This window comes from Ursus arctos, unplaced genomic scaffold (assembly GCF_023065955.2).
Source record: "Ursus arctos isolate Adak ecotype North America unplaced genomic scaffold, UrsArc2.0 scaffold_4, whole genome shotgun sequence".
Classification (NCBI taxonomy): domain Eukaryota; kingdom Metazoa; phylum Chordata; class Mammalia; order Carnivora; family Ursidae; genus Ursus; species Ursus arctos.
The window spans coordinates 73,153,274-73,177,090 of record NW_026623056.1 but is presented as its reverse complement, the minus strand read 5'-3'; the positions used below and the strand labels follow the sequence as shown (position 1 = coordinate 73,177,090).

The 23,817-nt window shown below is 35.1% G+C and overlaps 1 protein-coding gene across 2 annotated transcripts in view; it reads right to left on the bottom strand.

Annotated features, from left to right (window-relative positions):
- Positions 1–23,817, bottom strand: part of NCAM2 (neural cell adhesion molecule 2) — a 496,037-nt gene that overhangs the window by 176,491 nt on the left and 295,729 nt on the right. For both annotated transcript variants that reach the window (XM_044379816.3, XM_057306777.1), the window contains exon 5: positions 21,040–21,177. In XM_044379816.3, coding sequence (XP_044235751.2) covers positions 21,040–21,177 — 138 coding nt within the window. The remainder of the gene's footprint in view (positions 1–21,039; positions 21,178–23,817) is intronic.

Below are 23,817 nucleotides of genomic sequence, written 5' to 3'. Positions count from 1 at the left end.
TTTAATGTTGCCCCACTTACTAAAGTAGATATATACGGTCTTAAATACACTCCTGTCAAAAGTTAGTAAGTAGGCTGAGCTATCCTAAAGTCTGAGCTAAACGTTTAGAACCACACTAGAATGACAAATTGAGTATCAATCAATAATTCTGCTGCTGTAAAGAATTTCAGTTAATATCTTTATTGGAAAGATAATCATTTTGAGTTTTAAAAAAAGAACAAAAAAATCCTGATCATATACATGTCAAGAGTTTAAAAATAATATTACAGATTTCCAGTTCTGGGTTAATAAGAGTAACCCCAATACATCCTGTCTGTGTCACTTAATTCTTCCCTAACACTAGGACAGCACACAGGGACAATCTCTTTGAAGATTCTGAAATGTAAATAGTAGCAGGCCTATCATTACTCAAAAAATATCAGAATTTGAAATACTATAAGGAAAGCTGTGGGGGAAAAAAATACTTTTTTTTTCTTCAGAACCCTTTGCCTAGACTGAATGCAGCTGGAAACCCTGAAAAAAGAATCAACATGGCCCAACAGAGATCCAGAGAAGTCTTCTAGTTCGGTCTCAGGGAGCAGAAGAGATCCCCCGGCATAGCAGCGGGATCCTGCAAGTGCCTGAGTCTCTGAAGGAAGACATTCTTCTGCATCAGTCAGAAGAGCCGAGGTCCCAAGAAGGTAAGGGAAATCCCACTGCGTTCCTCCTTCTCTTTCCTCCAGCTAGTACGCCCTCAATAAGGGCACATCTGTGGCAGTGAGGGGTAGATAAAAACCCAGTTTTAACTTGTTTTTATTTTATTTTTATTTTTTTAAACCCTAGTTTTTAGTCCAAGGGACTGTAAACTGGAGACTTGCAGAACAGGAAAGCATGGGAGGCATCACAGAGTAGAAAGAGCTTAGGAAAGTAACTGCATCAAGTTATTCATGAAATCTTGGGCTCAGCTCTGAGCCGCGTATTTGTAGATCTGATCTGAAACAGTACCAAGACTTTGAGAATTGAGCTAAGAGCTAAAGCACCACACAGGTACTGAAATGGCCGTTGATACACATACATACAGATCTGAAAATACGGTAACGGTTTTGAAAATGTAACTAATTTTAATCCACAACCCACAGAAATCTGGTCACAATATGTGGCCTGAATTTGGACAGATTGTTTGGGAAAATAAAAATATCAGCATCATAATCAAATTGCTAAAAGCTAAAGCCATACAAATACAAAAAAATGTATCAGTTACAGGAAAACAATAATTCAAATAACTGTAGGTTTCTTATCAGAAACCATGGAGGCCAAAAGTGGTGAAACAATATTTTTAAAGTGTCATAAAGAGAAATATGTCAGAATAAAGTTCTATGTCCAGCAAAAATATCCTTCAGAAATGAGGGTAAAATAAAGACATTATCATTCTCAGATAAAAGACAATTAATGAAACTTCTGCCAGAAGATTTGATCCTAAAATAACTGGAAAAGGAAACTCTTCAGGAAAAAGAGGAATTTTATTAGAGGAAACTTCAGGGATGAAGAAAGAGCAAGAGAAATGGTAAATATCTTTGTAAAAATATGTTTAATGATTGAAGTAGAACATTGAGTATAGGGGTTTTCAATTAATGCAGGTATAATACAGAAGACAACTAAGACAAAGAAGAAAGCGATATAAGGACCTAGATGGTGCTATAGTTTCTACATTTCAACTGAAACAGTAAAATATTGGTTCCAAAATACAGAGGCATATTGTAATCACAATAGCAATGGGAAAAAATAGCATAGATATAGCCCAAACCACAACAGATAAAATAATGTTCACATAATCCAGAAGAAGGCAGGGGAGAGGAAATAGAAGAATGGGAAACAGAATACACTGAAAACAAATCAAACCCATGTGATGTTCAGGTAAAAGATTGAATACTTAATTTCCAAGCTTGGGAACAAGTAAGGAAGTCCCCACTCAACACTCCTAATTAACATCATTCTGTAGGCCAACACAGTACTAAGCAACAAATAAGAATAAAAAGCAGACAATTGGAAAGGAAAAAATAATTTTTTTCCAATTTGCAGATGCATTGTTGTCTTCACTACACATCCAAAAATCTACAAAAGCATTGCTAGAACTAATAAATACACCTAACACGGTCACAGGATAGAAGAAAAACACACAAAAAATCAGATTTATGAATATATACTTGCAATGAACAATTAAATATATATTAATATATATTTATATTTACAAATATTCATATTATATTTAATGGTTTATTAAGAATATAAAATCATATACAATAGCTCCAAAATATAACACTTAGGTGTTAATCAAACAAAATTCATGTATGGCATCTGAATGCTAAAAATTACAAACAGATTAAAGTGAAAAAAAAGCCTTAATAAATGAAGAGACATACCATTCATATATTTGTAGACTCAACATTGAAAAAAATGTGATATTTCAAAATTGCTATCAAGACTCTACACAATTCTAATTAAAATCCCAGCAGTATATCATTTTGTAGACAGAATTATTCTAAAGTTTAAGTGGAAGGCAAAGAAACTAGAATTTACAAAAGGTTTTTTTAAAAGAAGAACAAAGTCATAGAAATCATACTTTCTGATTTTAAGGAGTGAGTACAGCTATGCATTGGGGAAGCACAATAATGGTGCAGGGATAGGTGCATAGATCAGTGGAACAGAAAAGAAAGTCCAGATATAGACTCCTATGATACAGCCAATGTTTCAAAATTTTAGTTTACGAAGTGCAAAGGCATTTCAATGGAGAAATGATAGTGTTTTAGCAATGGTTTTTAAATAACTAGATATCCATATGCAAATGCATGAAACTGAGGATGGAATTTATCCCTCATACAAAACTGAGCCCCAAATGATTCAAAGACCTAACCTGAAAACATAAAAGCATAAAACTTTTACAAGAAAATTTGGGAGAAAAATCTTTGTGACTTGGGGCTAAGTGAAGAGTTCTTAGACATGACACCAAAAGAATGGTCTACAAAAGAAAATGATTAATACTTGGACTTCTTTAAAACTAAAGTTAAGGGGCTGGGTGTCTCAGTCATTTGGCATCTGCCTTCGGCTCAGGTTGTGGTCCCAGGGTCCTGGGATCAAGCCCCATGTCGGGTTCTCTGCTCTGCGGGGAGCCTGCTTCTCCCTCTCCTCCCCACTCATGCTCTCTGTCACTATTTCTGTCTGTCCCTCTCTCAAATAAATAAAAAAAAAATCTTAAAAAAAAAATAAAATAAAACTAAAGTTAAAAGGCTTTGCTTTCTGAATTACTCTGTTAAGGGAATGAAAAGATAAGCCATAGCATGGGAGAGAGTACTTGTAAGTCACATCTCTGAGCAAGGAATTGTATCTGAAATATGTAAAGACAATAAATTCAACAATAAGAAAAAAAGTGCAAAAGAAGTGAACAGACATCACTAAAGAGGCTGTCTGGAGAGCAAAACTGCACTTAGAGAAGTTGTAAGGAACCCTAACACTGTAATGAAAAAAAATAATCTAATTAGAACATGGGTACAGACATTGCAAAGAGACATTTCACTGATGAGGATATACAGATACAGGAATGAGAAACAAGTACATGAAAAGGTATGCACTCTCATTGGCCACTGCATAAAGCCATGGCAATATATTGCAGAAATGCACATTAAAACCACAGAGATTTCACTGCACACCTATTTTGATGTGTAGCATTAAAAACAAAAAATCAAAAACTGACAAGATCAAGCACTGGTGAGAATGAGAGGCAACTTGACTTCTTACACATTACTAGAAAGATTTCAAAATTATACAGCCATTGTGGAAAATGATTTTGCTGTTTCTCATGAAGTTAAAAAACATGCACTTACTTTACAGCCCTGCAACCCAACTCCTGGGAATTTATCCTAGATAAGGTTAGATTTTAGAGGGCTCCACTTATATGACATTCTTGAAAAGACAAAATTATAGTGAAGGAAAGGGAGTGGTGGCTGTGCGGGGCTTAGAGGTTGTAGAAAGATGCAACTTCAAAGGGGAAAAATAAAAGTGTTTGGGGATGATGGAATAATTCTGTTCACTAATTGCGGTGGTGGTGGTTACATGAATCTATGCTTACATTAAAATTCATCAAACTATACAGTAAAAATTTAAAAAACCCTAAATTTTACTATATGTTAATATAAATCAAATATGCAAACTTTTAAAAAATTTACATGGTCAGGTTTTAAAAAATTATAATTATATTAGAAATACTATAATTGTATAACATAAATAATGGTGTTATTTAATTTATAATTAAGTGCATAATGATTATCCACCAGATTCAATAAGGTGATCTACTAAAACAGTCCACGACTCCTGAACAAGTCAGTTCCTCATTGTTTAGAAGCAGGAAAATCTCAGAAATTTCCCAGTCTGAGGGAGTCTTGACTCATGTTCAGGGTGTGCTTGTTTCTACTTTACTTTATCAAAGTGCTCGCTTCGGCAGCACATATACTTTACTTTATCAAATTCCTTCCCTTTCTTTAACTCATTACTCTGATCTGCCAAATGAACTCTGAAAATCCCTTTACTTCTTGCTGCTCTTTGTTATCTATCATGAACTGCAAATTCCACAGCTTCTATAGTCTTCCTGTTTATGACACATAGACTTGTTGGCCTAGAATGTTGGCCATGTTTCAGTTCATGCTGTGGCTCTCTCAGAGTAGCTTTGTGATACCCTGCTATCAACAGTCCAGTGTCAAAACTGGAGTACAATTTAATTAATTAATTAACAAAAATAAATTAATTTCAAAGCAAAATGTGTGGGCAACATAGGCAGAAAATGAGACTTAGACATAGATATGTAGAGACAAAATGATTTTGAATTCAGAACAGAACAGAACACAGCAATATTTTGAGGTCAGGATTTAGGTATGAGTGAGCAACGTCACATTAAACAAAACATACTGCTAACATTATTTAAATCCTTATCATTCTCTGTAGAATTTTGTTTACTACATTAAAATATTATATACAAGAATGTCAGCTTCCAGCCAAGATGTAGAAAGAGGCACCCAATTTATCCTACTAAGTAAAAGAACCAAGAAATCGGACATACTGTACAAAACAGTTTCCAAGGCACTATGAATCAATCAACAAAGCAGTCAACAGTGATCTCTGAAATAAAAAAGGAAATGAGTGTGTCCTACTACTGCCTCAGCTAATTGTCTAGAGAGAGTTTCTAAGCTGCAGTAGAGGGAGGAGGAGCCCAGTTGGAGTCTAGAAGTCTCCCTGAATTGAGGCAGGGAAGGCAGTCAGAGGAAGCAAAGGTCACAGGACAGAGCGCCTGACAGGAGATGGGTGCGCAAGGAGGACTTTCTGAGATCTGCAGTGAGTTTCCCTGGGGTCTGCACGTACGTCAATGAGGAGAAACTACTGAGGCCAGGGAGAGAACTTCCAAAAAAATTCAAGAGAAACAATTTACAAAGCTCAAAAAGAGAAACAAATAGTTTTTATTCCCATGAGCCAGAATTAAAAAAAAAAAAAAAAGAAAGAAAAAACAAAACAAAAGCACCTCATAAAATATGTCAAATAAGGAATTTAGAAAGATTTTACCTCAAGAGTGAGGCAACATTAGCTCTGGACTATTTTGATCCCACCTAACAAAACTTAAAAGCGTGAACTGAAAGGATGAAACTGTATCCAAGTAATTCATCTGCATTCCCGAAAAAGACCTAAAATAAATAGAAATATATTCAGCACAGTAAAGGAGTAAACTCCACAAATTCTGGCATCCAATTTAAAATTATTCACCATGAAAAGAAGCAGGAACTATGAGACATGATGAGGAAAAAAAAAATACATTCAACCATAAGTGACCCAGAAATGGCACAGATGATAGAATTAGCACACAAGAACATCAAAGCAGTTACTATAACTGCATTCCATATGTTCAAGAATCTAGAGCAAAGACTGATCATGTTACAGACTTAGAAGATATTGAAAAAATCCAATTTACACATATTAAAGCTACAGTGTTTGAAGGCAAAATACACAGGACAGGATTAATGGTAGATTAAACACTGCAGAAGAAAAGATAACTTGAAAGAAGTAATAGAAACCATCTAAAAAGTAATACATCAAGAAAAAAAAAAGGACTGAAAGAAAATGAACAGAACATCTGAGAGATGTGGGGTAAGTTCAGGTGGTCTAGGCTATGTGAACTTGGAGTTCCAAAGGAGTGTGCGATGGAAAGCAATATGTAAAGATCTACTGGCTGAAAGATTTCCAAATCTGATAAAGATTATAATCCGAGTGCGTCAAAAAGACCCAAGTACAAGAATAATGACGAAAACTACACCAAGGTATATCATATCCAAATTGCTTAAAACAAACGATAAAGAGAACAATCTTCAAGAATCTAGGAGAAATGGTGGGTGGGTACTTTAGGTACAGAAGCACAAAACAAAGATGAGAGCAGACTTTTCATCTGAAATAACTCTGGCCAAAGGTAATGGCTCAGAATTTTTAAGGTACTTAAAGAAAAAAAACAAAAAACAAAAAACTTTCAATTTAGAATTCTATACTCTGCAAAATTTTATTTTTAATATGAAGGCAAATGAAGATTTTTCTCAAATATACAGTAGGTGAAGTGAATCATCACTAGCAGACCTGCCCTGTAAGAAATGCTAAAGGAAGTCATTCAGGCATTTGGGAAGTGATACCAGATGGAAATCTGCATATATACAAAATAATGAAGAACTCTAGAAATGGTAACAATGTGGATACATATAAAAGTTTTGCTTTCCTTATTAAGGTCACCTTAAGAGCTCATTGACAGTTTAAACAACTATATATATATATATACACACACACACACACACACACACGTTTATATTATTATATATTATATATATTTATATATATATGGAGAGAGAGAAAGAGAAAAGTGGTAGTAGAGAATAATGTCCCCTTCCTCTGTAAAGATGACAATTCCATCAATGCCATAAACCCAGCCATTTATAAATATGTCAAGTTAAATGGCAAAGGAAATTTGCAGATAATAATTAAGATTATAAAGATTAAATGGGAAAACTATCCTAGATAATCCAGGTGAGATCACTTGCATGAGCCCTTCAAAGCAGAGAACTCTCTCTAGTTGAAATACAAAACAGAAGAGAGAAGGAGATGCAGCAGAAGGGAAAGTCAGAAATACTCTAAGTATGAGAAGGATTGACTATACCATTGTTGGCACAGGAACAAGAAGCCTGCATGTAAGGACCAGAGATGCCCCTCAAAACCAGGACAGCCTCCTCTGGGTGATACCTAGAAAGGAATTAGAACCTCAGTCCTATAACAAAAAGAGGACAAATCTGCCAACAACCTGAATATTAGAAGAGATTCTTCCTCAGAGTTGGTAGCAAGGAGCATAATCCCATAAATACCTTGATTGTGGACCTGTGATACGCTGAGCAGATCCTAGCCGAGCCTACGTGGATTTCTGATCTCCAGAAACTGTGAAGTAATAAACCTGTGTTATTTCAAGCCACCAAATTTATGGTAGTTTGTTACCACCAATGGAAAACTAATACAGGGTTTATAATTTATACAGATGTGAAACATACGACGACAATTACACAAAAGCTGAAAAGGAATACTGTTACTCAATGTGTGAAGAGTATAATATCACTTGATGAAGGACTGTGAAAATCAACTACTAAAATAACATAGCAATGATTTATAGTTAATGAGCCAAGATAGAAAATTAATTGATCAATAAAAAATACTCCAAAAAATCTAAAGGAGGCATAAATAGAAGAAATGAACAAAGAACAGATAAGATATATAGAAAGCAAATAGCAAGATTTAAACCCAACTAAATCAATAAGATATTTAATATAAATTGTGCAAACACTCCAATACAAAGTCAAGGACTGTCAGAATTGACAAACAACAACAACAACAACAACAACAAAACCCAAAAAACAAAACCCAAAAAAACAAAACCACTAAACTGACTATATAGTGCTTAATATCCTAATGATCAAGAAGTCAATTCATCAAGAGGACATAATTCTAACCTTTTATGCATGTAATAACAGAGCTTCAAAACACGTGAAGCAGAAACTAATAGAACTGCAAGGAGAAATAGATAAATCTATAATTTTATTGGAGATTAAACAGCCCTCTCTCAGTAATTAATAGAGCAAGTGGACAAGAGGTTAAGAAGGATAAAGAAGACTTGATCAACATTATCAATTGGCCTAACTTAACTAATTATTATTAAAACTTTAACCAAACCAGCAGATCACACATTCTTTTCTACTGCACAGGAAATACATTTGAAAAGATCTAAATCAAAGAAAGTGGGTTCTCTAATCACATTAGAACCAAACTAGAAACTACGACAGAACAATATTCGGAAAATCCCCATATATCTGAAAACAAAATAACGCAAATCTAAATTAACCCATAGGACAAATCTGAAATCAGAAGGGAAACTGCAAAGCATTTTGAACTGAATGGCATTAATATAAAACATATTAAAAGTTATGGAATGAAGTTAAAACATTACAAACAGGGCATTCTCAAGCATTCAATGTATACATTAAAAGAGAAGAAAAGTTTCAAATCAGTGTCTTCAGGTTTAATTTTAAGAACATAGAAAAGAAGATCAAATTAAACCCAAAATAAGCAAGAAAAGATAAAATAATAAAGATCAGATTGGAAATTGATAAAAATAGAAAAAAGGAAAATAGAAAACTACCTAAACCAAATCGATTTCTTTAAGAGACCAATATAACCAGGAAAATACTAGCCACAGTGCCCAGAAAATAAGAGAGAAGGAGTGAGGGACAGAGGGAAAAAAAGTGAGAACAAAAGACAGAGACAGAAAGAGGAGAAGAGAGAGAGGATACAAGTTGCCAATACTGGAACTGAAGAGTCAAGATGACTCCAGACTCTAGAGATATTAGCAGGATAATAGAGAGATACTGTAAATCGTTTTATGCCAATAAAGTCAGCAACTTAGAAGAAATGGACAAATTCCTTGAAAGGTATAAACCACCAAATTTTACTTAAGAAAAAATAGATAACTTGAAGAGGACAACCTTTATCCATTAAACACTGAAATAGTTTAAAATCTTCTTGCAATGTAAACTCTAGACCCAGATGATTTAATGATGAATTTTATTAAATATTTAATGAAAAAAATTAAACCAAAAACAAACTTTCACAATATAAGGAAAGTTCTTTCCAATTCATTCAACGAGGCCAATAATATTCTGGTATCAAAATCAGACAAAGGCATAACAAGAGAAGAAAACTGAAAAAAAAAAAAAGCAAAAGAGAAAGAAACTGCAGAATAATATCTCCTAAGAACACAGATGCAAAAATTCTTAACAAAATTTTAGGAAATTAAATCCAATATTACATAAAAGAATAGCACACTACGGCCACATGGAAATATAAGGTTAGTTAACATCCCAGAATCGAACAATATACTTTACCAAATTAATCGATTAAAAAAATGCAAACTATGTTACTATCTCATTAGATTCAGAAAAGAACTACTTAGAAAAACCCAGAAATCATTATTGATAAAATTTCTTACCAATCTAGGAAAAGGTCACTTTTCAACCTGATAAAGAGCATCTCTGAAAAGCCTACAGCTAATCATATATTTGATATTGAAAGAGTGAATATTTGCCCTGAAAGATTAGGGTCAAGGCAATTGAAATCTCCATAGGAAGAAAATAATCCAGTAAAGAAAGTGGATTAAAGATTTTAGAAGAAAATTCACACACACACACACACACACACACACACACACACACACAAGCATATGAAAAGATGCTTGACTTCCTTAGTCATTAGAGGAATGCAAACTAAATCTTCAAATGTGAAACTACTAAACACTTAATAAATGTTTAATCATAAAAGGTCTGACCATAGGAAATTTTGCTAAGGAAGTGGAGCAACTGAAAGGCCAATACAGTGCTTCTGGGAATATAAAATAGCCCAACCACTTTGGAAAATGATTTGGTAGAATTTTTAAAAGAAGGTTAAACACATACATAGGATCCAGCCACACCTGTCACAGGTATTAACTCAAGAGAAGTAAAAGCATACATCCATGAAAAGACTCAAATATCCAAATGTTGATAGCAGCTTTATTTGTAAGCCAAAAACCTGAAACATCCCATTCATTTGCATGAATAGATAAGCAAATTGTGAAATATTCCTAAAATTGAATATTACTAAGCAATACAAAGGAATGAAGTATTATGTGTGGAACAACATGGATGAATCTCCAAATAATTTTGCTGAGTGAAAGAACTTACTTAGAAGAGTATATACTGTATGATGACTTTTATTTTTTATTTCTACTTTACTATTTTATTTTATTTTACTTTATTTTATTTTTAAAGAGAGAGAGGGAGCTGGGGGGAGGGGTAGAGAAAGAAGGAGAAAAAGAATCGTAAGCAGGCATAGGGCTGGACTTCACAGCCCTGAGATCATGACCTGAGCTGAAATCAAGAGTCAGACAATTAACCGGCTGAGCCATCCAGGCACCCATGCATGATTACTTCTATATAAATTCTGGAAACTTTTGTGGGTAATGGGTATATTCACTTAAATTCACTATCTTGATTGTGGTGATTGGTTCTTATTATATATGCTGCATTTATACATATAAATATGGCATTTTAAATATGCAGTTTATAACTCAATAAGACTGCTAAAATACATGCAAGATAACTGAAATTGGATTGGTAGATTGGTAGTATAAGGAGGAAATGTCCTCAAGGTAATAGTAATATAATTTGGATTATTTAACCTAAGGAGAAAAAAGGTAAGCACTGATAATTATCAAATAAAATATCTTCTGTGATTGGGGAAATGATATATAGTTTTGTATAAAATAATTAAAAAGTGAAGAAATTATTCCAAAAGTTGACTGCTTTCTATATCCAAAACTCTAAGGTATTTCTTGATGCTATAAAACATTACCTTTGTTCTTGAAGCATTAATGGTCTAATTTGAGATAATTTCACACATAAATGGATAATTTCAAATCAGTGTGAAAGGTATATTGAGAGACAGATTGTAGAGATGGAGTTGGTTAATAATAGTTCTGCTGAAAAAGTGCTAAAATACCTTTGGGGATTACTTAGATGTCTGTCATTTGACTTCGGACAAATAGAAAGGCTTTGGAATTTATGATGAACTAGAAACTCCTCTAGTAATCCCCAAACATTTTCTGCACTAATAGCTTGTACCTGGACTAGCCAATTTGTAAAACCTGCTTTAATTACTTTAGGACCCCCACTGAGAGCATCCTGGAGATTCCTCACTCAGATACTGGTGGTTCAAGGTGAAGTGCATCTTTGTGTGCAAATAGAGCCCTGGAGAGCTCACACAGGGGGCTGTGTCCTGGACACCTGCCTGATATTTCCCTGCATTCTTTTCCTCTTGCTGCACTATGCTCTTTCCTTTAAAATAAGACCTTTACATGAGTATACTGTATGGAATTTGGTGAGTCTTTTCAAATATCTGAATTTGGGAAAATTTTACAGAGACAAAATTTTCTAGTGCTATGAGACCTTGAGGGGAAGAAGTCAGATAAAAGGAAGATATAATTGGGAAAAGCTTGCTAGAAATGATCCTTGATCTAAGTCTTATAGGGGAAATAGAAATCAGGCTAGTCGTGTGTGTGTGTGTGTGTGTGTGTGTGGGTGTGTGTGTAAGAGACAGAAGACTCATTTGACATAGAGATTGCATACTCATTTATCCTGGTAAAACTAAGTGTACTTCCATAAAGGGGCAAACCATACTGTACTTAAAAATGTGTTCAGTACAGGGAAATAATTTTATTTACAACTGGGTGTTTATTTAATTTATATCTAACTTAAACGGAATTCTTTCTGTTTCTCAACTGTATCTGCTGTTAAAAAGGCACATGTTCTTCCCACCTACACTTCTATTGAAAGCCATTGGACATGATGCAAAAAAAATAAATAAATAAAAAATAAATTAAATAAATAAATAAATAAATAAGTGAAAGCAAGAGATACTGGTCATAAGTAACTTTCAATATGAATAAAATAGTGACATTGCTTCCTAAGTCATCCTTTAGTGTAGCCCAGTTTGAAGAACAGGACTCATGAATGTCATGAATGTAATCTAGATACTAATTGTCCTCAATGTCATTCATCTGCACAATGCCAGATAACACATAGATGGTGTCTTTGACTTTACTGATTGATTCCATAAAATGTAAAATATTTTCATCATTGCAGTATCTTGTGGCCTCTATAGATTTCTTGAAATTTTCATTCTTGCTTTCACAAATGAGAGTGTTCACATCTGCACGTATTAACCAAGTGTTAGAGAAAAATTACAAAGACCAATCTCTACCTAACCAGAAGACTGGTTGAGTTCAGAGCCGGGATCTAATTCAAACAATGTGATATTTCTGCCTTCTCTTATAATCAGAGATGGAAAGGAATAGGTTGTAAAACAAATCTATGCCTTTCTACAGCCTTGCAAATATAATATTATGCCCTTTAAGTGTAGGTAGGAAATTCTGGGCAAAAAAGAAATACAAATTGAAGAAAAGGAAGAAACTATATCAACTATTCACACCAATTATTTACGTTGAGAAGAAAGGCAAAGAAAAATGTCCTTAGATATTTGTAAGTGATCCATCTGTCTGTCTCTCTATCTGATGGAGTAGGCAGTTAGCTAGATATGAGCAGGGAACAGGTGATTTGGAACTGATAAAAAAGGGTGGGAGTCAATTTCTAATAGCAGGGAAAGACCCTGGTGGATCAGCATACATTCTTCCCTATAACCCCAGTCCTATAGTAACCTATACCTTCATTATGATACATTACACTGCAATTTTGACCCTCCTCCCTGCAGGGGAAGGCTGCATGACAGTTCTGACAAAGACTATAGAGAGCCAAAATTTCCCCTCCTACCTACAGGTAGAAGGAGTTCCCTAGATGATTCAAAGCAACCTCAGTCAGAGACTACCTTAACTATGACTCATAACCTACGCAAACATAATAAGAAAAGACAACTTTGACACCTTCCCCCTACCCCCATGCAGTCACCTGCCTGCTCCCCAACCTTAAGAGTACTTTCACTTTGACCCTTGCTTGTTTAAGAGTTTGGCTCTGTATTCTTTCTTGGCCGAACTCAAGAACTGAGGCTGGGGAACAGAACTCTCTGCTAACATATCTATCACATTTTCTATATTATGGAAATTTCTAAAATAACGTTGGATAAGAATAAAAAGAAAAAAAAGAAAAAAATTCTTCCTTATAGTCTCAGATGTCTAATCTCTGAAACTTAATGGGATCGTTAGGGGTAAAAATATTTAATAATACCAGAAAATATTCTGGTTTTGACAAATGCTTATTTACTGACTCTTTGGTGAATTATATATTACATATTATTGCTATAAATTAGAAATTCCATCATAACTTCCAGCAATTAAACTGACTTAAACTATTGCTCTGAATGGTTGATTCAATTGTATTATTGATATACAAGAGGCTAGTTCACGGTCTTTTATATTTTTATATATCCTTTATGTTATATAACATTGCATAAAATTTTAGAGAGAAAAATTCTGACTTTTCATTTTTTAAAAAAGAAAAGTACTTTTTCCAATTTTCTTAATTTTAAGAAATAGCTAGAAAATGGGTAGGAATACAAAATCACTGCCAGAGGTCCACTGCATTAACAAAGTGCACTCTCCATTCTGACATGTACTTGCACAAATATCTCTGGCCATTGTCATTTACTGTTGATTTTAATGTTCAAAGGAAGACTAAAGACACAATTGCTTTAAAATTACACTACTAGCTGTTTTTCATCCACTCTCGATTGTTCCTGTCTCCATTATCCCAAGTTTGAATTGGCAATTAGTGGATCGCTCTCCACAAATTTACAAAAGATTCGGAAAATAATGAATCATTATACTTTAAAAGAGCATTTTATAAAAATAACTCTCTATTGACTACACTTTAAATTTAAAAGTTATTTCCAGATCTGTCATTTATATGGACATTTTCTGAGTAGTTTTAGAGAGCATTCTACTAGACTAAGGGCTAGGAACCTGATGGGGGAGAATGAGCATGGGCTAAAAAGAGAATGATTTTGAATTCTCTTTTAAAGAAATGTAAACAAGATTTTGGATATCACACAATATTATGTGTGTGTGTGTGGGGGTGTAATTATCTAGTAAAAAGAGTCCAGGAATTTATTGAGAGGATGGTCAGCCAATTTATCAAATATGTAATAATATAATAAGGTGTAATAATAAAGGGAAGGCAGCCACTGGGAGATTTGTGAATAATTTTTAGCCATGATAGAAAGCTTACTTGAAAATCCAATAAGGAGAAGATGTAAACACATAAAACTGTGGAGAAAAATTTGAGAAATATCCAGAGTATATCAATGTTTGCTACACGGGGGAAGCCAGGTGATTGGAAATAGAATATGGCAAGATTTCTCTCAAATTATCAACCAGACCAATCTCTGAATTAATTTATTCACATCCTAACTCATTTTTGACTCACTTCCTCCAGGCTTAACATAAAAGATGTGTTCCTTATGTGCAAGGTATATCTTCCTTGTAAGTGTCCTTCCTCTAGTCTTTAATTCAACCTTGTGATGTTTCCCATTTAACATTTGATTCCCATAAGCTGAGGTAACAAATGCCGTGCCTTTGCTACCTTCATTCTTCAGGACATTGCAGTATGAATTTTTTCCAGGCTACTCAAATGATATCATTGACCCTAATGTCTCTTGTAATCTCATAATGGTCAAATTCAGCAGATACATTTCAGTTCACGCTTTGTTGGTCACTTATGTTTGCATTTATTACACTGGAAAGCTAGAACCTACACTAAAAGTCTTCAAATTCCCCTTGATTGCTCTAGCCTCTGTGACACACGTGTAACACAAAGGTTTTGCTTCAAATAATATCCGATTATCTATCTTCCCCTTCATTTCTTTGTCTTTTAGCACAGGCCCTAATTACCTCTCACTTGAACTAATTCACTTTCTCTCCCTGCCTCCATCTTTCTGTCAACTTCCTTGCTCTCTAGTTTCCCTGCTCTTTGACGTCAGCTCATCTTTGCCTCATAGAAGAGTTCATAGTCCTCCATGATCTGGCCCTATCTGCTTTCCAGCTGTATCTTCCCCTAACACTACCATCACTCCCTCCCCAAAATATTACATTCCAATAACGGTTAAGTTACTGGATGCTTTTTCTTTTCTTAAGATTTTATTTATTTGAGAGCGAGAGAAAGAGCAGGAGCAAGCAGAGAGGCAGAGGGAAAGGCAGATTCCCTGCTGAGCAGGGAGCCTGATGAATGGCTTGTTGCAGAGCTCAATCCCAGGACACTGGGATCATGACCTAAGCTGAAGGCAGACACTTAACCAACTACCCAGGTGCCCCAACTGGATGCTTTTTCACATCATACCTCTTTTTGCTTTTGCAGATGCTGCTTTATTTGTCCCTCTGTCTCTCCCTCTCTCTTTTCTACACGGTGACACCTTTTCATCAATAGATTTATCCCAAATACCAACCAAGTCTCCCCTTAAGCTACATTAGGTGCCCCTTCTTATTATAAAATACTCTGTGAATATCTATAAAAATTGCCCTTACTATATTCTTTTGTATCCTGCTTCCCCATAAACCGTAAAGGACTTTAGTAAAGTCGATTATTTTAAGTTATTAACATAAAACTCTAAGTGCCTTGAGGGAAATGATGCTACATTAAGCCTTTTAGTATTCTGAGCATAACATAGTGTGAAACATATAACTACCACTTCATATGCACCTGTTTAATAAATATACAAATGCAATATAAATTAATATTGAAACTGCAGTCAAAGTCTTCAGTTGAGATTCCAATATTTTGAGATGAGGTGATAAAAAAATAAGAAATGATCACCATCAGGGCAAAATAGGATTATAAGATGTCTGTGTCATACTCAGGGAAGTAATTTCAGGAGTACCCCTAGGTCAGATAGTATTTAATTTGCTTATTTTAAGTAGGAAAAAGCCACTGGCATTGCATGTGTCTGCTTTGCTGTGATAACAAATGAGTCTTAAATTTCAGAGCTTAAAAAAATGCACTTTACTTCTTATTTATGTTATGTGTCTGCACCTGCATGTCAGCTGGGACTCTGCTGCACATGTCTTCCTCATGGTGTCCAAGGTGAAGGAGAAGTGTCTCGTGTCATGCTAGTTTCATGTCAGAAGGAAAGAACATGATAAGAAATGTGATTCATCTAGCAACTTGATTTCAGTCATAGCGTAGACTGTGTTTGCTTATAAGCCATTCGCCAGAACAAGTCATGTCATCAGTTGGGTGGGGATACACAACTTTCCCACTGGAAGCACCATAATCCACATGTCCATGAGCAGTGACATTTAACCTCTTCAAGGGAGGAGAGAGAAATATTTGTGAAAAACTATACATAGGCACTGAGAAATATAGTAAGAAGGTCGTAGCGGGAGTTAAGGAAAAAATATTCCTTTTCTTTTTAAGATTTTATTTATTTATTTAAGAGAGAGCACGAGCTGGGTGAGGGTCAGAGGGAGAAGCAGACTCTCCGCTGAGCAGGGAGCCTGATGCGGGACTCGATCCTGGGACTCCAGGATCATGACCTGAGCCAAAGGCAGTCGCCCAACCAACTGAACCACCCAGATGCTCAGGAAAAATATCCCTAACATTTAATATTGTTGGTACCACAGAGGAACCTAGCAAAAATACCTTTCAACTACTTATTGAAACAAAAGGGTATGAACTGGAAGAAAGGAAACATGTGGGAAAAGTTTTCAAAGAACAAAAAATAGAAGAACAGAGCTTCTTCCAGAGCCAAGATTTTACAAGGAAGTAGTGAAATGTCCATAAATAGTCACCTGGAGCCTTTGGTCAGGACTCCAGTGCACTTGAGGGGGAAGAAGACAAGTAAAGGAGGTCCAGGATAAAACCCAAATCAGTTAGGGTAAAGATAAATAGCAATAGAAGAGAGAGGGCTTTCAACATAAGCAGAGGAAAAGGTCATAGAACAAGTCAAATTTGTAATTGAAGAAAGGTAAGATAATGTGGATAAAGCTATTGCTTTTATTTTATTATTATTTTTTGCACCCTTGAACTCTTCACTGAAATGTCTTCAAGAGGTTTTAAAGGAGAGAACTAATAGGGGGATACTTTTAAGGAGAGTTCAAAATTTAAAAGGAGCCAGTCGCCAGTAAGCAGCACAAGAGTCAATAAGACTGGAGCAGAATGATTTTTCTGGCTGAAGTAAAGGCAGAATGTGAGAGCAAAGCACAAACGAACTGGTGGCATTAGTCAATGCATTCCCTTGACAGGGTCCAACTGCGTCATCCAGAAGGGGGATAAATCAATGGTTGATCTTTGTGAACACTGTTATTTTGAAGAAAAGTGGTGCCGGGAATTCTAAGGTATGAGAGTTTGTGACCATGAAGGGAAAATGTGACTAATTAGAAGAAGTGGAGATAAAGCAGTGTTCGAGCAAAGGTCAGATTAGGATCTGTAGTTGATTCTGTTAGAGGAAATTGGGATGTGGAAGGAGAATGATTTGCCTTTGGGAGGCTCAGTGTGATGCCGACAGAACAGAAAACCACCTACGTGATTGATTTGAGTGGCACAAAAGAACACAATCCCATGTTATCTACTTGTGAACCTGACATAATAGGAACAGACATACAGAACTAACTACTGCAGTTTGAGTGCACACCATGATGGACCTGAAGATTCAAACCCTGTTAATTGAACACACTCATACCCGAATGATGCTTCCTTCGAAATAAATGTAATCATGTATAAACATTCACAGATAAACTAGAAGGAAACAGATTAGAACGCTTATTAAATATATTAAGGTAGAAGTTATAATAGCAAAATAGTTAATAAAAGGTGAACATGTTATGTCTGCTACATAACACTTCCTTTTTAAAATTTTTATTTTATTTATTTATTTTTCAGAGAGAGAGAATGAGAGAGGTAGAAAGCACAAGCAGGGAGAGCAGCAGGCCGAGGCAGAAGCAGGCTCCCCACTGAGCAAGGAACCTGATGCAGGACTCCATCCCAGGACCCTGGGATCATAAGCTGAAGGCAGATGCTTAACCAACTGAGCCACCCAGATGTCCCAATACTTCCTTTTTAATATCAGACTCGAGTTCCTGTTTTAGTGTAAAAATACATGCATAATTTGACATACATATATATATCTATATCTATATCTATATATATAGATAGATATATAACATATAATAGTAAATATTTATATACTGCCTCCAAAACTTTACATGTAAAAACTAATATTATAATCCCCATTTTCATAAAAGAATACTCAGCACAATGATTTGTCTGTGACAAAATACACTTTTATATGCCAACATAAATTATTTTGGAAATAAAGCACAGTAGAGAGCTGTCAACAGTTACACTAAATAGTACCAGTTATCTTTGTTTACTGTATAAAATAGACAGAAATAGTTTAGAGATGCTTACTGGTAATAGAAATAGATGGAGATACAGACTAGATACATACCTCCATTTTAAACCTATTCTTCATGCACTGAAATCTTCCCCCTGTGTTGAAGGTCAAAACCTCCGGATTATGGTACTCGTGATAAATACCAGACTCTGCACTTCTAAAAAAGAAAAGCTTCTCCTCTGAAGGCCTGGCCCTTTGGCCGCCTCCATGAGCATGTGTAATTTCTACTGTCATACTGTCTGGTCTATTCCATCATATTATCCACAAATCTCAATTAATTACAAACTTAGAGAAGAGAGAAAAAGACAGCAGTGTTTTTACATTCTCTTTCTCTTTCAGCATGAACGTTGTGGTCAAACTACCTTTGTTGCAGGTAGTGAAAAACCAATGAACTCTTTTATTTTTATTTATTTATTTTTCTTATTTTATTTAAATTCCATTAATTAACATATAGTGTATTATTAGTTTCAGATGTAGAGCTCAGTTATTCATCAATTGCATACAACAGCCAGTGCTCATTACATCATGTGCCCTCCTTAATGCCCATCACCCAGTTACCCCAGACCCCACTCACCTCCCCCGTAGCAACCCTCAGCTTGTTTCTTAAGATTAAGAGTCTCTTATGGTTTGTGTCACTCTCTGAATTCATCTTGTTTTATTTTTCCCTCCTTTCCCCTATGATCCTCTGTTTGGTTTCTTAAATTCCACATGTGAGTGAAACCATATGATAATTGGTTTTCTCCGATTGACTTATTTTGCTCAGCATAATATCCTCCGGTTCTATCCATGTTGTTGCAAATGGTAAGATTTCTGGCTAAAATTAACAAGTCAGAAAACAACAAACGTTGGCAAGTATGTGGAGAAAGGGGAACCCTCTCACACTGTTGGTGGGAATGTAAGCTAGTATAGCCACTCTGGAAAACAGTATGGCGGTTCCTCAAAAAGTTAAAAAATAGAGCTACCCTATAACCCAGCAACTGCACTACTAGGTATTTACCCAAAGGATATAAACATTGTGATCCAAAGGGGCAACTGCACCCCAATGTTTACAATAGCAATGTCCACAATAGCCAAACTATGCAAAGAGCCCAGATGTCCATCCACAGATGAGTGGATAAAGAAGATGTGGTATATGCACACAATGAAATATTAATTACTCAGCCAAAGAACTCTTTTAGATCTATATGCGATTCCTAGTGTTCAGTCTTTAAGAAACTGGAGCAATAACTCATGGCAGGATGAGGATAGGATACAGAAGAAGACATAGATTTATTTCTCCATCCTTGCCCTAACTCATAGGAAACATGTGGCTAACTCCTTAATTTTATATTTTGTCTATCCTAAAAAGAACAAATGACATTCTGCTTATAGAATCCTGTCATTATAGTTCTCACTAATTTATTTTATATTTTATTTTATTTTATTTTTTAGAGGGAAAGGAGCAGAGGGAGAGAGAGAGAATCTTAAGCAGGCTCCATGCCCAGCACTGAGCCTGATATGGGGCTCCATCTCATGACCCTGAGATCATGACCTGAGCTAAAATCAAGAGTCAGAAGCTTAATGGACTGAGCCACCCAAGAGCCCCTAACTTGTTATTTTAAAGCAGAAGAAAAAACAAAAGTGCATTTGTGTAGTGTTACTACTAGTATTTCCATATGGCTGAAGCACAGGCTGCTCATGGTTGAATGTTAGGGAAGAGGGCTGGTGATCATAAAAGGCTTCCTATGCCAAGAAAAGTGGTCTTGACTTTATCTCGAAGGTAATGGGAAGCATTGGCAATTTTTAGTGTTGAAAGTTTGGATGGAGAAAAAGTTGAAATTATGAGACTGACCGTAGAGGAAACAACTTGTAGCAATTCAAGAAAAAGAAAAAAACACAACAATTTGAAAGGGCTGCACTCTTATGGAGGGCATCATGGTAGAATATATTCGAGAGATGTTGAAAAATGCCGTACACGTGTCATTTACAGATTAGATTACCAAGACAGAGACAACTACGATAATGTTAATGTATCTTCTGGGCTCACAGAATGTCATGTTAATACAGGGAGGTAATATAGCAGGAGAAGCCAAGTTTGGAAGAAGAGATGTCATTGTGATGCCATAAAGTTAGTTATTAATCTCTTTGTGGAATCAATTATTAATTTTAATTTGAAAAAACCTACTAAACTATTAAATAGATTAGTTTAAACAACAAGTGATTCAAGCAATTTAAAAATTAAATCTAATATGATACTTTACTATGTTTCACTCGGCATTCTCTCAACAACTACAAAGCCAGCAAAAGGCAACTACTCTCTTACCAGACTCTTCGTAAAAGAAGATGATGGTGTTAAGTAAGTTAAGGATCCTGCCCGTGAGGCTACAGACAATGTAACAGATGCTATCATTGAGGTGAGGAGATTTCCTCCAGGTAGAGAAGAGGTGTATTAGAGTGCTGCATTTGCATGGCTGCCTTGTCAATAAACATATTGCCAACATGCGATAATAAAAGAGGTACAAATTATTCTCTGCTTACCATTAACAATAACGATGATATCACGGAAGTCAATTTCTCCCCTAGCCTCCACTCTTCCTTCACACCTGTATATACCTTCATCACTTTTATTGATGTTGAGAATCTGCAGATTATTGTTGGCTAGCATAGCAAAGCGATCTGGAAAGTAAGCAAAGAGGAGGAAATGATATCAGTAATTGAAAGCAGAGTCCAGCGTGCTCTAAATTGCTGAGAGTTAAAATATGGCACTTGTCTGACACTATCAAACTTTTCATCAACAAACAAGTTCAAATTTGAAAGTAAAATGTAATTTCATGGCTTCAATTTTTCCACTCCACACTGCCTTGTTACACCTTTTTTTCTAAAACACATTCAAGACTTTATTTCCACATAAAATGGTTAGGCTATTATTTTCCCCTTGGTACTTTGAATGCAGAAATGATATACAAAAGAACAATGCTGAGAGATTAGATATTGCAGACATGAAGATATTCTGACTGCAAATATGTAGCAACTTGAGTATGGAAAAGGGTTAGAAAATTGATTGAACAGCCTTCCTCACACAATAATTAAACTAATAATTTTGCATACCCTGAGGAGGCAGCTAAATGATACAAAAGTATTCAAGTCACATAGAGGACATATAAAATGGCCATATCTTGAATTTATTTGAATTTGTTCCCTAAATGCAGATAATCCACTTTAGGAATGAACAGATTAGACTTAATTTTATTTCAAGATTTCATTTTAGGTGTGAGTAGACGCACATGAATATACATTAAAAATAAGCTGTTACAGGTCATGCATTAGTTGATTGCTTAAAATAATCTGGCTAGCCTAGGCAACGTCTCAGCCTGACAGTGTTTCCACGATGTCTGGACTGAGTTTTTAATCATCACAATTTTGTTGCAGTGTTAAGACCTTTTCCCTTCTTATCAAATAAAGAATGGTCTGAACTCTAGTCCTATTTTAAAACATGTTGCAAAAGCAATATCTTCAATTAATTAATTAATTAATACATCACTGAACATCATCTATTTGTATTAATTAATTAATACATCATTTAACATCATCTATTTACTATGTACAGTATTTGAGATACTTTGGTAAATAAGAGAGCTACATCCTTGACCCCCTTGGACCTTTTGGTAAAGTAGAAATGCCATTAGTTTAAGGTGTTCATCTCTGGGATATTTACTGTTATACCATCAAAGGTTACTTTTTGGACCTATTCCAATGTTTACTGCTCTTTCCCTATCTGCTGGCTTGATAGGTTAGGGCAAACATGGAACCCTGAGAAAAAGGTAGAGGCTCCCCCAGCCTGGAGCTTTAAAAGGATGCATGGGGTACAGTCCTACCCCTATCCCTGCTGCCAACTGGACTTTGTATACCTGAGAAATTAACTGCTATGGTATCAGGCAGTTTGGGGTTCAATTCAGATTGGGGTTTCATCTGCTATAGTGATTCTTTAATGCAATTCCTTAATGCCACACCAATTCTAGTTTGGGCTGCAAATACAAATAGGGGAGTGATCAGACTATGGGAGGACTATGCTTTCTATGGGTAAGCAGGAGAAAATTAACAAAGAGTGGAAATATGTAGATTCAGAGGATCCCAGAAATAGAAAATATTGATTATAGAGCAACAGATATAATTTTCAGCTCAGGAAGTACAGTAGTTCCCCCCCCCCCCATCCATGGTTTTGCCTTCTGCAGTTTCATTTGCCTGCAGTCAGTCAACTGTGGTCTAGAAGCAGATGGTCCTCCTTCTGAAATTTTATCAGAAGGTCTATAGTGGCCTAACCCTACATCACCTCATTGCATCTTATCATGTAGGCATTGTATCATCTCACGTCATAAAAGTAAAAAAGGTGAGTTCAGTACAATAAGCTATTTTGAGAGAGTGGCCACATTCACATAACTTTTATTATGGTATATCATTAAAATTGTTCTATTTTATTGTTAGTAATTGCTGTTAATCTCCTAATTTATAAATTAAGTGCCTAAGCTATAAATTGAACTTTATCATATATATGTGTTTTTTTTTTTTTTTTTTTTTTAGGAAAAAACACTATAAGGTCTGGAAATACTTGTGGTTTTAAGCATCCACTGGGGTCTTGAAATGTATCCCCCATGGACAAGGGGGGACTACTCCACAAACTTTCCCATAATGTTTATTTCTTCTTTAGGTTGACCCTAAGAAGAGAGACCCAAATATTTATGCAGATACTTTCCCTTCGTTAATTTTCCTTTTCTCCAAGAAAAGTCTGGAGGAAAAGAATCTGTAAGAAATTTTAAATTTAAACTCATAAGAAGTACTGGAGTAACTCAGAACTCCTAAAAATTCAGAATTGCTTCAAAGTCAGTTAAAAGATCTTCTATTCAAGCATGTGGCTGGAAATTAGGGTGGCAAGCAATTATCAATTTAAGAAGTTCAAATTTAGAGAGGGATGCACATAATTATACCTTGATCACCGTAATATATTTTTAAATTACTAAAATATGTATTATCCTTTAACTCTAATGTCTCTTAATGTTTATAGTGTATTTAGTTAAAAAAATAGTAAGGGGAAGAATTATTTTAATCAGGAAGGCAATACTTGTTACAAAAAGGAAAATAATTTGAATGTATATAATACATAATTTGATGGGAATAAATCAGTGTTTCTTTTAATTGTAAAATTTTAGTTTCAAATAGCCATTTTAATATATTAATTTTACCAGTTGAGAGAAAACTATTAGAATATTAGGAATTCAGTAGTTGCCTGCTAAATCTAAATAGATATCGATGTTTCCAAAC